This window comes from Rhineura floridana, chromosome 5 (genome assembly GCF_030035675.1).
Source record: "Rhineura floridana isolate rRhiFlo1 chromosome 5, rRhiFlo1.hap2, whole genome shotgun sequence".
Lineage (NCBI taxonomy): Eukaryota > Metazoa > Chordata > Lepidosauria > Squamata > Rhineuridae > Rhineura > Rhineura floridana.
In genome coordinates, this window is record NC_084484.1 from 60,815,552 (window position 1) to 60,829,591 (window position 14,040).

Sequence of the window (14,040 nt, forward strand, 5' to 3'; positions counted from 1 at the left end):
CTCCCACCTGCTCCCCTCCTTCCTCCTCCCCTCTGCCTTTCCTTGTCCCCCTCCCAGCAGTCAGTTTTATCATAAGCATGATTGCAGGGGAGTAAATCCCATTCAACTCAATAAACATACAAATCAATCCATTCTCAGCAAATTTGCACAGGATCCTATTTCTTACCTCCCAGATTAAAAAGCAGAGAAATTCACTAATAGGCAAAAAAACCCTTGCAGTTTAAGAAAGTACTTATAGCCAACAGGTGTTGCAATCACTCACCATATACTCAGAGGCACAAGTTACCAAATTCTTTCAAGCTACACACGAAGTGGATTGGACTGTGAAAGACCAATCCAAATTGTGTTTGCATTTTTACAAATTTGTAAAAATCATTCATTCATTCTTCTTTGACAATCACTTATGGCTGAGTAAGGTTTCCAAATGGAAGATGGTTGCGAGGAGGATTTGTTTGACGTGCCTTCCGCTTAGCTCATTTGTCCCGTTCGCCCTGTATGTGTGCTTCTTTGAAGTCCATAGCACCTTTGATAACACCTGACCTTCATTTGGGACACGAATGGGCCAAGACTTCTCAGTTCTCTATGTTCATGTTACATTTTTTTAGATTTGCTTTAAGAACATCTTTAAACCTCTTTTGCCGTCCACCGATATTCCATTTTCCATCCTTAAGCTGGGAGTAAAGTAGCTGCTTTGGAAGACGGTGATTAGGCATTCAAACAACATGGCCTGTCCAACGGTTGATGAAGGATCATTGTTTCAACACTGCTAGTCTTTGCTTCTTCCAAAACGCTAACATTAGTCGGTCTGTCATCCCAAGTAATTTGCAGGATTTTCCAGAGGCAGTGTCGGTGTAATCTTTCAAGAAGTTGGGAGTGGCGTTTATAAATGGTCCATGTTTCACAGGCATACAGTAAGGTCAGTAGTATAATGGCTTTGTAAATAAGCATTTCGGTCTCCCTGCAAATATCCCAATCCTTGAACACTCTATGCTTCATTCGGGAGAATGCGGCACTTGCAGAGCTCAGACGATTTTGAATTTCAGCATCGATGTTAGCTTTTACAGAGATGGGGGAAGTGATCAACGTTCTCCAGTGTCACACCATTAAGCTGGATTGATGGTGCTACAGAGGGACTAGTTCGCACCTGTTAATGAAGCACTTTGTTTTTTTTTAATATTAAGTGAGAGCCCAAGCTTTCCATATGCTTCTGCAAAGACATTTAGGATAGTCTGAACATCTTTCTCTGAATGTGTGGAGACTACATTATCATCGGCATATTGAAGTTCTACGACAGAGGTTGTAATTACCTTACTTTTTGCTTTCAGCCTACTGAGATTAAAAAACTCTCCATCTGTTCGATATATGATTTCCACACCAGCAGGAAGTTTCCCCTCAATAAGGTGTAGAATCATAGCAATGAAGATAGCAAATAAGGTAGGAGCAATGACACATCCCTGTTTTACACCTGATCCAACTGAATGGATCGCTCTAATCGACCTTTATATATGGCGTTTATTGATCTGACTAAGGCCTTTGATACTGTGAATCGAACCGCTCTCTGGACCATCCTTCTGAAAACTGGATGCCCTGATAAATTTGTGAATATTTTGCAACTCCTTCAGGGCAGTACAATATCTCAGAGAGGAGGTCAAGTCTCCTGCTCCCCTGGTGCATTCACTATAGCTGCCCAATTTCCCTGCTTTTTAAAGTTTGATAGAAATATCTGTTGGCTATAGGTACATTCTTAAACCACAAGGGTTTTTTTTTTATTAGTGTATCCATATATTAATCCAACACGCATATTAGATATATACTCCACTAACTAGAATATACCTAATATATGGATGCAAGAAGAGAAGACAAAAACAATGGGGTGGTACAATCAAGGTGACTCAGAAAATGGGCAAAAGTAAAAGAGGCAGAAGAAAACTGAAAGGTGTTTGTAATACTAAGAAAAACACACAAGGCTGGGATGTTTAATGCATTTAATGACAACCTCAACACATCCTGGATTCTAACATGAACAGATCCATGACAAGCTTGTAGAAATTATAACAGCACACAAAAGTCACCTAAGAGTAGAAATGTGTGTAAGGCGATACTTAATGCAATGTTATGGCTTGGATCCTAGAAAAAGCTACTGAGAGAGGTTCACAGAAGGAAAGATTAGCATTCTCTCCTTTCTGCTGCAACCCCCTCAAAGCAGAGGCTGGAGGGTTGGGGAGCCTCTTGCCCAATATAGGATGAGGGGAGGAAGGGAATGAGAACTTTCCTTCCATTAGTTTTCTAACCTTAGCAAGTCTAATTTTGAGTTACTCCCTCCCCAACAGCCCCCAATGCCTCATCTCACATTCATTATGGAGGGGTTTCTCCAGACCCTCTGGAGAGCTTTTTCAAAAGGCACAAGTGGCAACAATGGGGAGGTGTGAATGCATGGGAACCTTTCCTTCCATGAACTGTTTCAAGTGAACATGTCATAGATCCAAACCCATTATGTTTCCTTTAGTGTCAGATGGTATTTCAGAACTATAGTGGTTTATAAGATTTCTTGCTGAAAACCATTCAGTAGCAAAGTTGCTATCAAAGCTAAAAATATCAAGACTAATACAGGTATGTTTGTATCAGTATGTTAACGGTGAGTAACTCTAAGTTGTCTCAACAGACATAGTAAAGATTCTTTATTTAATGAGTTTTAAACCAGCATTCACTTTCTAAACAGGTTTTCCCCTCACTCCTTTCTCTTTACAAATATATTAGCATATGAAGTGTCAAACAATGCCTAAGCATCCATTATTTTCATAACTGTGTTGCGGCATGTTCATTAAATTCTCATGTCACCAGACAGTGGGGTGATCTTTCAGTAAACACTACAATATCACTCCATGCTGGGGCTACCTGAGCCTTAAGTGACAGAGACGGTTCTAAGAGAACCCCTAAGCTACGAACCTGCTCCTTCAGGGGGAGTTCAACCCCATCCAGGACAGGTTGGACATCCACCATCCGGTCAGAAGAACCACCCACTAGCAGCATCTCAGTCTTGTCTGGATTGCGCCTCAGTTTATTAGCCCTCATCCAGGCCATTGTCGCAGTCAGACACTGGTTCAGCACATTGACAGCCTCACCTGAAGAAGATGAAAAGGAGAAATAGAGCTGCGTGTCATCAGCATACTGATGGCAATGCACTCCAAAGCTCCGGATGACCGCACCCAACGGTTTCATATAGATGTTGAACAGCATGGGGGACACAACTGACCCCTGCGGAACCCCATACTGGAGAGTCCAGTGTACCGAGCAATACTCCCCAAGCACCACCTTCTGGAGCCAACCCACCAAGTAGGAGCGGAACCACAGCCATGCAGTCCCTCCCACTCCCAACTCAGCCAGTCTTCCCAGAAGGATACCATGGTCGATGGTATCGAAAGCTGCTGAGAGATCAAGAAGAATCAACAGAGTCACACTCCCCCTGTCTCTCTCCCGACAGAGGTCATCATACAGGGCGACCAAGGCTGTTTCCATGCCAAAACCGGGCCTGAAACCTGACTGAAATGGATCCAGATAATCGATCTTATCCTAGAGTGTCTGGAGCTGGCCTGCCACCACTCGTTCCAGGACCTTGCCCAGGAATGGAACATTTGCCACCACCCTATAATTATTAAGATTTTCTGGGTCCAGGGAAGGTCTCTTCAGGAGTGGTCTCACTACCGCCTCTTTCGGGCAGCCAGGGACCACCCCCTCTCACAGAGAGGCATTAATCACTTCCCTGGCCCAGCTGGCTGTTCCATCCCTGCTAGCTTTTAGTAGCCAAGAAGGGCAAGGATCCAGCACAGAAGTGGTTGCACGAACCTGTCCAAGCACCTTGTCAATGTCCTCAAGCTGTACCAACTGAAACTCATCCAAAAAATCGGGACAAGGCTGTGGTCTGGATACCTCGCTTGATTCACCTGCTATAAATAGAAGTGTCTTTAGGAAATCGATCTGAAGAACTGCTGGATTTTCCATTTTCAAAAATGGGGAATCATTTTGAGCACGATCCAACTAAATAGATTCACTAGTGTAAGAATTTGCACTTATACAAAAGAACTTCCCCCCTTTCTCCACTCCTCACATGCACCCTGCACTCTCCCCAAATTTGTACCAGATGGTTGGGGAAAACCCCAAAACTGATTTAAGGGACACAGAGAGAAGAGATGGAGGGGAAGTTCCTTGCACTAGTTGATTTATTTAATTGGATACACCATCCTGTGTATTTCGGTATCCCTAAGTGTAACCTGAAACCTGCATAACACCTGAGAGAGTCTAATCTATAAGTGTGTTACCTCTTCCTACATTCTAGGTTTAAGACCAAAACAGACTTTATGGCTGTAACAAGCCAAGCCCCCACCCCAGAGATATGGAAAACTCAAAATCTTCCTCATTATCTTGTGACATTTTGGTTAGCCCAATAAAGGGAATGCCACACTATGAATTTTGGATTTTTTTCTTATGGCCCAACACAGCTACCGTTACTCTTTTTAGGTACTATTAGATTTCTAACCCAGAAAAATTTAGGTTGCTAGGTAGGATGCTGAAAGCCAGGACCTCCAAGGTGGCTTTCTCTGAAATGCTACCGGTTCCACGTGCAGGACCAGCCAGACAGGCCCAGCTTCGCAGTCTCAATGTGTGGATGAGACGATGGTGTCGGGTGGAAGGGTTTGGATTTGTTAGGCACTGGGGAACATTTTGGGACAAGCCGGGCCTGTACAAAAGGGACGGGCTCCACTTGAACCAGAATGGAACCAGACTGCTGGCACTTAAAATTAAAAAGGTAGCAGAGCAGCTTTTAAACTGACTGAGGGGGGAAACCCGACAGGAGCTGAGAAAGGTCCGGTTCGGAATAAACCTCCCCCCTGGGATAAAAACCAAAGAAATGATGAAATGTTAAAAGGGGTAGGCCTAGAAGTAGGCATTGTGAGAGCAGGGGCACAGGATATCAATTCAGAAGAGCAAAATTACCACAGGCCTAACCACAAGTGCCAAAGACACTTGAAGAGAGACACTGCTTACAAGTGCCTGTACGCTAATGCTAGGAGCCTCCGAACCAAGATGGGAGAACTGGAGTGCTTGGTCTTAAAGGAGAGCATTGATATAGTGAGCATAACGGAGACCTGGTGGAATGGAGAAAACCAGTGGGATACGGTTATCCCTGGATATAAACTATATCGGAAGGACAGGGAAGGACGTATTGGTGGCGGAGTCGCTCTATACGTGAAAGAAGGCATTGAATCCAGCAAGCTCAAAACCCCAAAAGAGGCGGACTCCTCCACAGAATTGTTGTAGGTGGTGGTACCATGCCCCAGGAGGGATTTAATACTGGGAATGATCTATCGTCCCCCTGATCAAAATGCTCAGGGAGACCTTGAGATGAGATATGAAATTGAGGAAGCATCCAAACTAGGAAATGTGGTAGTAATGGGTGACTTCAACTACCCGGACATAGACTGGCTGCATATGTGTTCCAGTCATGACAAAGAAGCAAAGTTTCTAGATATTCTAAATGACTATTCCCTAGACCAGTTGGTCATGGAACCGACCAGAGGGACGGCAACCCTGGACTTAATCCTCAGTGGGGACCGGGACCTGGTGCGAGATGTAAGTGTTGTTGAACCGATTGGGAGCAGTGACCATAGTGCTATTAAATTAAACATACATGTAAATGGCCAATTGCCAAGAAAATCCAACACAGTCACATTTGACTTCAAAAGAGGAAACTTCACAAAAATGAGGGGATTGGTAAAAAGAAAGCTGAAAAACAAAGTCCAGAGGGTCACATCACTCGAAAATGCTTGGAAGTTGTTTAAAAACACTATATTAGAAGCTCAACTGGAGTGCATACCGCAGATCAGAAAAGGTACCGCCAGGGCCAAGAAGATGCCAGCATGGTTAACGAGCAAAGTCAAGGAAGCTCTTAGAGGCAAAAAGGCTTCCTTCAGAAAATGGAAGTCTTGTCCGAATGAAGAAAATAAAAAAGAACACAAACTCTGGCAAAAGAAATGCAAGAAGACAATAAAGGATGCTAAAAAAGAATTTGAGGAGCACATTGCTAAGAACATAAAAACCAACAACAAAAAATTCTATAAATACATTCAAAGCAGGAGACCATCTAGGGAGACGATTGGACCCTTGGATGATAAGGGAGTCAAAGGTGTACTAAAGAACGATAAGGAGATTGCAGAGAAGCTAAATGAATTCTTTGCATCTGTCTTCACAGTGGAAGATATAGGGCAGATCTCTGAACCTGAACTAACATTTGCAGGAAGGGATTCCGAGGAACTGAGACAAATAGTGGTAACGAGAGAGGAAGTTCTAAGCTTAATGGACAATATAAAAACTGACAAATCACCGGGCCCGGATGGCATCCACCCGAGAGTTCTCAAAGAACTCAAACGTGAAATTGCTGATCTGCTAACTAAAATATGTAACTTGTCCCTTGGGTCCTCCTCCGTGCCTGAGGACTGGAAAGTGGCAAATGTAACGCCAATCTTCAAAAAGGGATCCAGAGGGGATCCCGGAAATTACAGGCCAGTTAGCTTAACTTCTGTCCCTGGAAAACTGGTAGAAAGTATGATTAAAGCTAGATTAACTAAGCACATAGAAGAACAAGCCTTGCTAAAGCAGAGCCAGCATGGCTTCTGCAAGGGAAAGTCCTGTCTCAGTAACCTATTAGAATTCTTTGAGAGTGTCAACAAGCATATAGATAGAGGTGATCCAGTGGACATAGTGTACTTAGACTTTCAAAAAGCGTTTGACAAGGTACCTCACCAAAGGCTTCTGAGGAAGCTTAGCAGTCATGGAATAAGAGGAGAGGTCCTCTTGTGGATAAGGAATTGGTTAAGAAGCAGAAAGCAGAGAGTAGGAATAAACGGACAGTTCTCCCAATGGAGGGCTGTAGAAAGTGGAGTCCCTCAAGGATCGGTATTGGGACCTGTACTTTTCAACTTGTTCATTAATGACCTAGAATTAGGAGTGAGCAGTGAAGTGGCCAAGTTTGCTGACGACACTAAATTGTTCAGGGTTGTTAAAACAAAAAGGGATTGCAAAGAGCTCCAAAAAGATCTCTCCAAACTGAGTGAATGGGCGGAAAAATGGCAAATGCAATTCAATATAAACAAGTGTAAAATTATGCATATTGGAGCAAAAAATCTTAATTTCACATATACGCTCATGGGGTCTGAACTGGCGGTGACCGACCAGGAGAGAGACCTCGGGGTTGTAGTGGATAGCACGATGAAAATGTCGACCCAGTGTGCGGCAGCTGTGAAAAAGGCAAATTCCATGCTAGCGATAATTAGGAAAGGTATTGAAAATAAAACAGTCAATATCATAATGCCGTTGTATAAATCTATGGTGCGGCCGCATTTGGAATACTGTATACAGTTCTGGTCGCCTCATCTCAAAAAGGATATTATAGAGTTGGAAAAGATTCAGAAGAGGGCAACCAGAATGATCAAGGGGATGGAGCGACTCCCTTACGAGGAAAGGTTGCAGCATTTGGGGCTTTTTAGTTTAGAGAAAAGGCGGGTCAGAGGAGACATGATAGAAGTGTATAAAATTATGCATGGCATTGAGAAAGTGGATAGAGAAAGTTCTTCTCCCTCTCTCATAATACTAGAACTCGTGGACATTCAAAGAAGCTGAATGTTGGAAGATTCAGGACAGACAAAAGGAAGTACTTCTTTACTCAGCGCGTAGTTAAACTATGGAATTTGCTCCCACGATGCAGTAATGGCCACCAGCTTGGATGGCTTTAAAAGAAGATTAGACAAATTCATGGAGGACAGGGCTATCAATGGCTACTAGCCATGATGGCTGTGCTGTGCCACCCTAGTCAGAGGCAGCATGCTTCTGAAAACCAGTTGCTGGAAGCCTCAGGAGGGGAGAGTGTTCTTGCACTCGGGTCCTGCTTGCGGGCTTCCCCCAGGCACCTGGTTGGCCACTGTGAGAACAGGATGCTGGACTAGATGGGCCACTGGCCTGATCCAGCAGGCTCTTCTTATGTTCTTAAAAATATAAGGAAGTTCAAGGGGGAAATCCTCACTACTACTTTTCAAACAATCTACACTTAACAGGACATATTTAACAAAAAATACACAAAAATCTTTTCCATAGAATAGATACTAAAAACTGTAAATATTAATTTTGAAAGCACTAATGTTTGTACTGTTCTCTGCTGCCACTATGAGGTTTGTTTAAACAGCTACTACCACAGCCAAGTCTTGGAGATTTGCTAGTCTACTGACAAGCACAACAAGATGTCACACAGGGTGGGCTAGATACAGATTGCATGTATATCTCAAGCTCCCAATGAAAGAGATACTGCTTTCTTTTGTGGAAAGTGGTTGTTCCATGTTGTGATCTTCTAACACTGCTGTTGGCAGCAGAGCACTGATGCACATGCATCTCCTTTATAGTTTGTTTGCAACTTTAGCCATAGGCTTCAGACAGCAAAGAATGTGAAGCAGAATGGTTGCAAGCCACAAATGAATGGCTTACTGTTCTTAAGAATACAGTTTTTCCAATTAGGTCTTTTCTTTAGTGAAAGGACATTTAATGGTGCAGGAACATCTTCTAGGGCATGGGTAGCCAACATGGGCCCTCCAGATGTTATTGGACTTCAATTCTCATCATCTCCATTTGGGAAAGGGCCGTAGCTCAGTGGTAGTGTATCTGCTTTGCATGCAGAAGGTTCCAGGTTTAATTCCTGGCATCTCCAGGCTGGGAGAGATCCTTGCCTGAAACACTTGAGAGCTGCTGTCAGTCAGTGTAGATAATACTGTGCTAGATGGACCTATGGTCTGATTTGGTACAAGGCAGCTTCCTATGTTCCTATTCCTGACTACTGCCATGCTGGCAAGGGCTGAGATGAGCTGGAGTCCAACAGTATCTGGAGAGCACCACATTGGCTACCCCGGTTCCAGGATGTATTGCACCAAACAGAAGTGCTTTCTCTGAAATCCAATATTTTATGAAGATATTGCTCACTAAAAGGTACAGCAAGAATAAGCCACAACAGATGTGGTACCAGCTGTGCAAATATGTTTTGCAAGAACAGTCATCCCCCATCCCCATTTCAATCAGTTACCGACCCCTTTCTCCTCTCATACTGCATATGCAAGAAAGTGCAACGAGTGACCTCTATATTTCTCTAGCCTATCTAGATTAACCTTCGCTAGATGAACTACTTGTTCTTCCCCTCCCAACTATTAAACACAACATACCATGTTCTCACTCTCCCCTTCTAAAAAAAAAGAGAAAGTGCAGCTAGAATACTCCTTTGCATTTACCAAGCTCGGAAGTGGAAACCAAGCAACACTATGGCGGCTGCTGGGAGTGCCATGAGCAGCAGAAAGAGAGCTAGGCAGGTGTCTGTCCTTGCCACCTACCTAGTTGTCTTAGGGCAAATGCTATTCCATGCAGGCAGCCAGACAAGTGGCAAACTGCCAGTCTGGAACAAGAATGAGTATTTACACTGCACACCCAGTAAAAAACAATTAGTTATCAAGATACAACACAACTAAACCAATGAGCATTTGCCTGTCAAAACCACAGCTACAGCTTTCATACAGTTGCAAAAATGAAAAGATAAATTAAGGTTGTTTCTCAGAAGACAAGAAAGAAAGTGAAAGTGATACAACTTAAAGTAATGCACAATTTAAGTGTTTCAAAAATATCCAGTAATTTAATAAGACAATTTGAGAAAATGGGTTGAACTTCAGCTTTTTGAAGCCACTGGCACAATCTAAAATGTGCAAAAGATACTGACAGCAGTAGAATTTAGCCGCTTTTCACATCATTTAAGAAGCCATAGGACCAGAAATGCAAGTTCAATATTGTAGTGAGTAAAATATTTTAACAGGTTAACAGGAACTGCTAAGAAGTTCACTCTTTACATACTTGGAAATTGCATTTACACTATCTTTTAGGCTGTTCATTTGCACAATTTAAAAAATCCGGTTTGAGTCATTGCCTCTAAATAAGACTTTTTGAAAATGGAATCCTACTAATTTCTTAAAAGCTCCTGCTTGAAACATTTAAAAACCTAAATCCTAACGTAGACAGTTCCTACATAATCACCAACAGCAGCAGACATCACTCAAGAATTTGACTGGAAGGAATGGATCAACTGTCATGCTGTGAGAATAGGGGCAAATGTCTTGAGGAAAATAAGCTAGCTGTTGGTAAGAAATGAAGATAGCAACACATAGACATTGGTTGAAGACATTAATTGGCACAATACAGCCAGAGCAGTCCTCTTGTGTTCTTTTGAAGGAAAGGAAAAAGACTAATAGAAGCAGGAGTCAGAAAACTCAACATCCTTGTGGAAGAATAGGGGCCTGTGGCACAGTTGGTCAGAAGCAATGGCGATACAAAGTAAACATATGTACACATGCAGAGAATGCAGGAGCCTTGTCAGAGCTTAGGAGCACGCCAACGAGGAATAGATATGCTGGAGAGGTAGCATACATACACTCAAATGTAGACAGACAAGGAAAAATATCAGTTCTCATTAATAGCAACACCATGAAAAATACTCAGAACAATCATTTACCTCCTTTGGATACAATAAAGCATCAAACAAAATCAACCAAGCAACAGCCCTGTCAATAACTGCAAGACTAACTTGCTGACCCTACAAGTTCTAAGCTATGTATGAAGATACACAATGCGTCTATACACAAACCATTGAAAGGATATGGGAAATTCTCCTCGGACTCTTAACATACACAACCAGAAAAGGAAGAAGTTCTGCACATTGTGACATTTTAATGTTTAAAGTAACTGGTCGTTACAGGTTTCAGTTGGTCAAAGTTTGTTTCAAACCAAAGTTAAAGAATTGGATTTTCAGAAATTCTACTTGCTTTCCCACAGTGTGGGTTTAAATGTCTAATTTTAATATTTCTTTCACAAAGTTAGTAAAAATTGCTATATTTCTAAGGAAGTGGGTTCACTTCTATCTAGCAATTTATTGATATATTTCTTCTCCGAAAATGCCTGCTACCGTTTCCTTCAGTGACTACAACCCAACTTTAAAGCCACTTTTTTGCTGCCCTAGATAGTGCTTCAAAAATGGTCTCTCAAAAGACCACTAACTAAACATTTTATTTGGCCCTGAAGCTGTTTCAGAAGGACAGGTGAAGCCTCAAAATAGCAGGCAAAAATAAAAAAAAATTTTAACAAAATTGTCTGACTTTGATACTCTTCCGGGGCTCTGTAAGTGTAACACTATAAAATGTAACTGTTAAAATTAAATCAAAATGCAAACATGTTATTGATTGATAATAAGGATACCCAACATGGTGCCCTTCAGATGTTTCACTACAACTCCCATCATCTCTGACCACTGGTCATGCTGGCTGAGGCTGGTGGAAATTGGAGTCCAGCAACATCTGATGGGCATTATGTTGCCTATCCCTGATTTACACTGGCCCTGAAGATTTTATCAAAACTTGTTCGGCAATTTTATTGACAATAAATCTTTGTTTTTGAGTGCCAGTTTCAGGCTGAGGATGTGTTTCCCCTCCTTTTTTGGTTCTGAAGTTGCATCAGTAACCATATCCAAAACCAGTTTAAGCATTTTCTCACTGTACAGGATCCTGGGAATTTAAAACAAACAAACAAAAATACAGCCAAGCAGATGTAGCTACCTTGCCATCACACAACAAGCTTTAAAAGGGTTTCAAAATTTGGGGGGTTTGTTTATTAAAATGTCCTAACGTTCAGAAATGTCAAGACTACCCCAGGTTGCAATCTGACAGTAGCTCCTGGTGCCCAAGAGAAATATCTTAGAAGTTTATTTAAAGGGCCAGGTCCAATCTCGGCTGTAAATGGTGCAATCACTACTCTTGCCTTTGGGGATCCAGCTAAGCCAGCAGGACTAGCGTTCCATCCGTCTCCAGCATAAAACAAAGAGGATAAAAACAGCAACTTTACCTCACTAGCTAATGCATGTAGGATGAGCAACGCCAAACGAGCAGGGCTTCAGCAGTTACACTCCAGCCGTGTGCCCGGCCACAAAGCCGGGAGAGCCAGGCCGGAGACGGCCGGTGGCTGGGCGGGTGGGGCAGCCCTGAGGGGCGGCCAGTGAGTTGGCAGCCCGGCAGGGAGGGGACGAGACCGAGCGAGAGCACCAGAAGGGCGGAAAGGATGTGAAATATCCGACGGGAGGTCTTAGGAGACCCTAGAGAAAGCGGAAGGGGGGAGGAGCACCCATATAGGCAAGTATCTCAAGAAATGCTAGGAAAATATTCAGAAACTTCACCACTGATTTATTTTGAACGAGTGCGAGCGTGCGACGAGAATTCTTAATGCTGGCAATAACATTGTGGTTCGAGAAAATAGCGGGTAAATGGGTAAGGATCCCCTCGCCCCCCGCCCCAAGGGTAAGCAGGAAGAGGGCACTGAACGATTCACCGGAGGAGCGGGGCAAGGAGTATGAGGGAGGCTGGAAGAGGCAGAAGTCAGGGAGGCACCGGAGAATGAAGCGCGCTGGGCATTTAATAAAACATCTGGGGAGAAGGACGAGCTGGGAGGCATCTGAGAAAATCAGAAAGATACGCGAGAGGGTCCTTATAGGGAGAGCGATGTTCCTGTTAAATGCTGGAGGTCGATCGGACTAAATAATGCCCATGAGGGAGGCACCGACCCTTCCCATCCACCTCCCACTGGCTCCTTCCTCACCTTCTTTCTCGGCCCGGGCCGCGTTCAGAAGCAGCGCGACCAGCAGCCGCAGGGTTACTCCGAGCCAGTGGGCCGCCGCTACCGGTGGGCTCTCGGCCACAGGAATGGAAGACCCAGAGAAGGGAGAAGACGCTTCCCGCTTCAACGCCGCCATCGCGTTGCCGCTATTATTATTATTACTGCCTCGACTACAGGAGATTCTGTATCCGTCTGAAGGGCCTTACTTGGCCCGTAGGGTGCGCGAGGCGGTTTTCGCCACGACTCTGTCTGTGTGTGCATATGTATGTGTGAGTGTCTGTCTCTCCCCTCCCTCTCGTTAGAGCGCGTGCGGGAGTCCGCCGCGGGATCGGGCGGGCGCGAGCACTCGGCGCGTGCACACCACACACGCTTCCTTCTCTCGCTCTCTTCGCTCCTCCCCCCCGTGCGCCGCGGTGAAGGGGCGTGGTTCTGCCCCACTCTCTTCCCGGGCAGCTCAAACAAAGTGTATGTAAATTCTGCCATCTTTAATAAGGGCATGGGGTTTCTTTTTTTATGCGGAGCGTCAGGGGCGGGTTCCGGCGCTTGGTTAGGAGAGTTGTAGGAGTAGATATTCCACCATCTTTGGTAAAGGCACAGGTGTTCTGTTTTGTTGTGAATGCGGTGAGCGAGAGGAGAAGGGGCGTGCTCCGGCTCCGCTTATACCCCCAGAAGCCAGATTGGGAGCGCTGAGACCATAGAAATTCCACCATCTTTCATAAGGGCATAGGCATTTCAATTTTAATCCCTCTGAGTCAGACAGAATAATTCTTCTGTTGAGCCTGACTGAAGTATTCCTCTTTTAATGCCCATAGAAATCGACCGCTTCCAGAAAAGTTGCGGAACTGGATGGTTAGATGTAAGGAGCGGTGTAACAGCCAGGCGGTGACTCTCTAGTTCGTGTGTAATTTTACCTCTATGATGCTTTGAACTCTGCGCGTTCTATCTCTCCTACTACTTTTGTCCAGAGACCGAAGTATCAGTGTTGCGCAACATGTTATCTCCTCAAAACAGACAAGAGAGAATTGCCTATAAAATTATATAGGACATGTTCAAAAGTACCTGCGTTAGGCTTGTATCCTATGCACACTTCCAAGCAACCATGTATAAAATCAGTCCTGTATTGCGGACACAAAAAATCCAAATTGGTGCGTTTTATTTATTTATTTATTTGATTTATTAGTCGCCTGTCTGGCTGGATTAACCAGCCACTCTGAGCGACGTACAAAGCAAAAACACTGACAGTGCAATCCTGTACATGTTTATTTAGAAGTCCCATTGAATTCGATGAGATTTGCCCTCTAGGAAGAG

General features: G+C 43.8%; 1 protein-coding gene across 3 annotated transcripts in view; it reads right to left on the reverse strand.

Moving 5' to 3' along the window:
* Positions 1-13,175, reverse strand: part of TMEM131 (transmembrane protein 131) — a 112,592-nt gene extending 99,417 nt beyond the window's left edge. For 2 of the 3 annotated variants that reach the window (XM_061626916.1, XM_061626915.1), the window contains exon 1: positions 12,715-13,175. In XM_061626916.1, the coding sequence (XP_061482900.1) occupies positions 12,715-12,868 (154 nt within the window). In that variant the 5' untranslated portion in view covers positions 12,869-13,175. The remainder of the gene's footprint in view (positions 1-12,714) is intronic. The other variant, XM_061626917.1, reaches the window with a different exon arrangement.
* Positions 13,176-14,040: the final 865 nt, after the last annotated feature.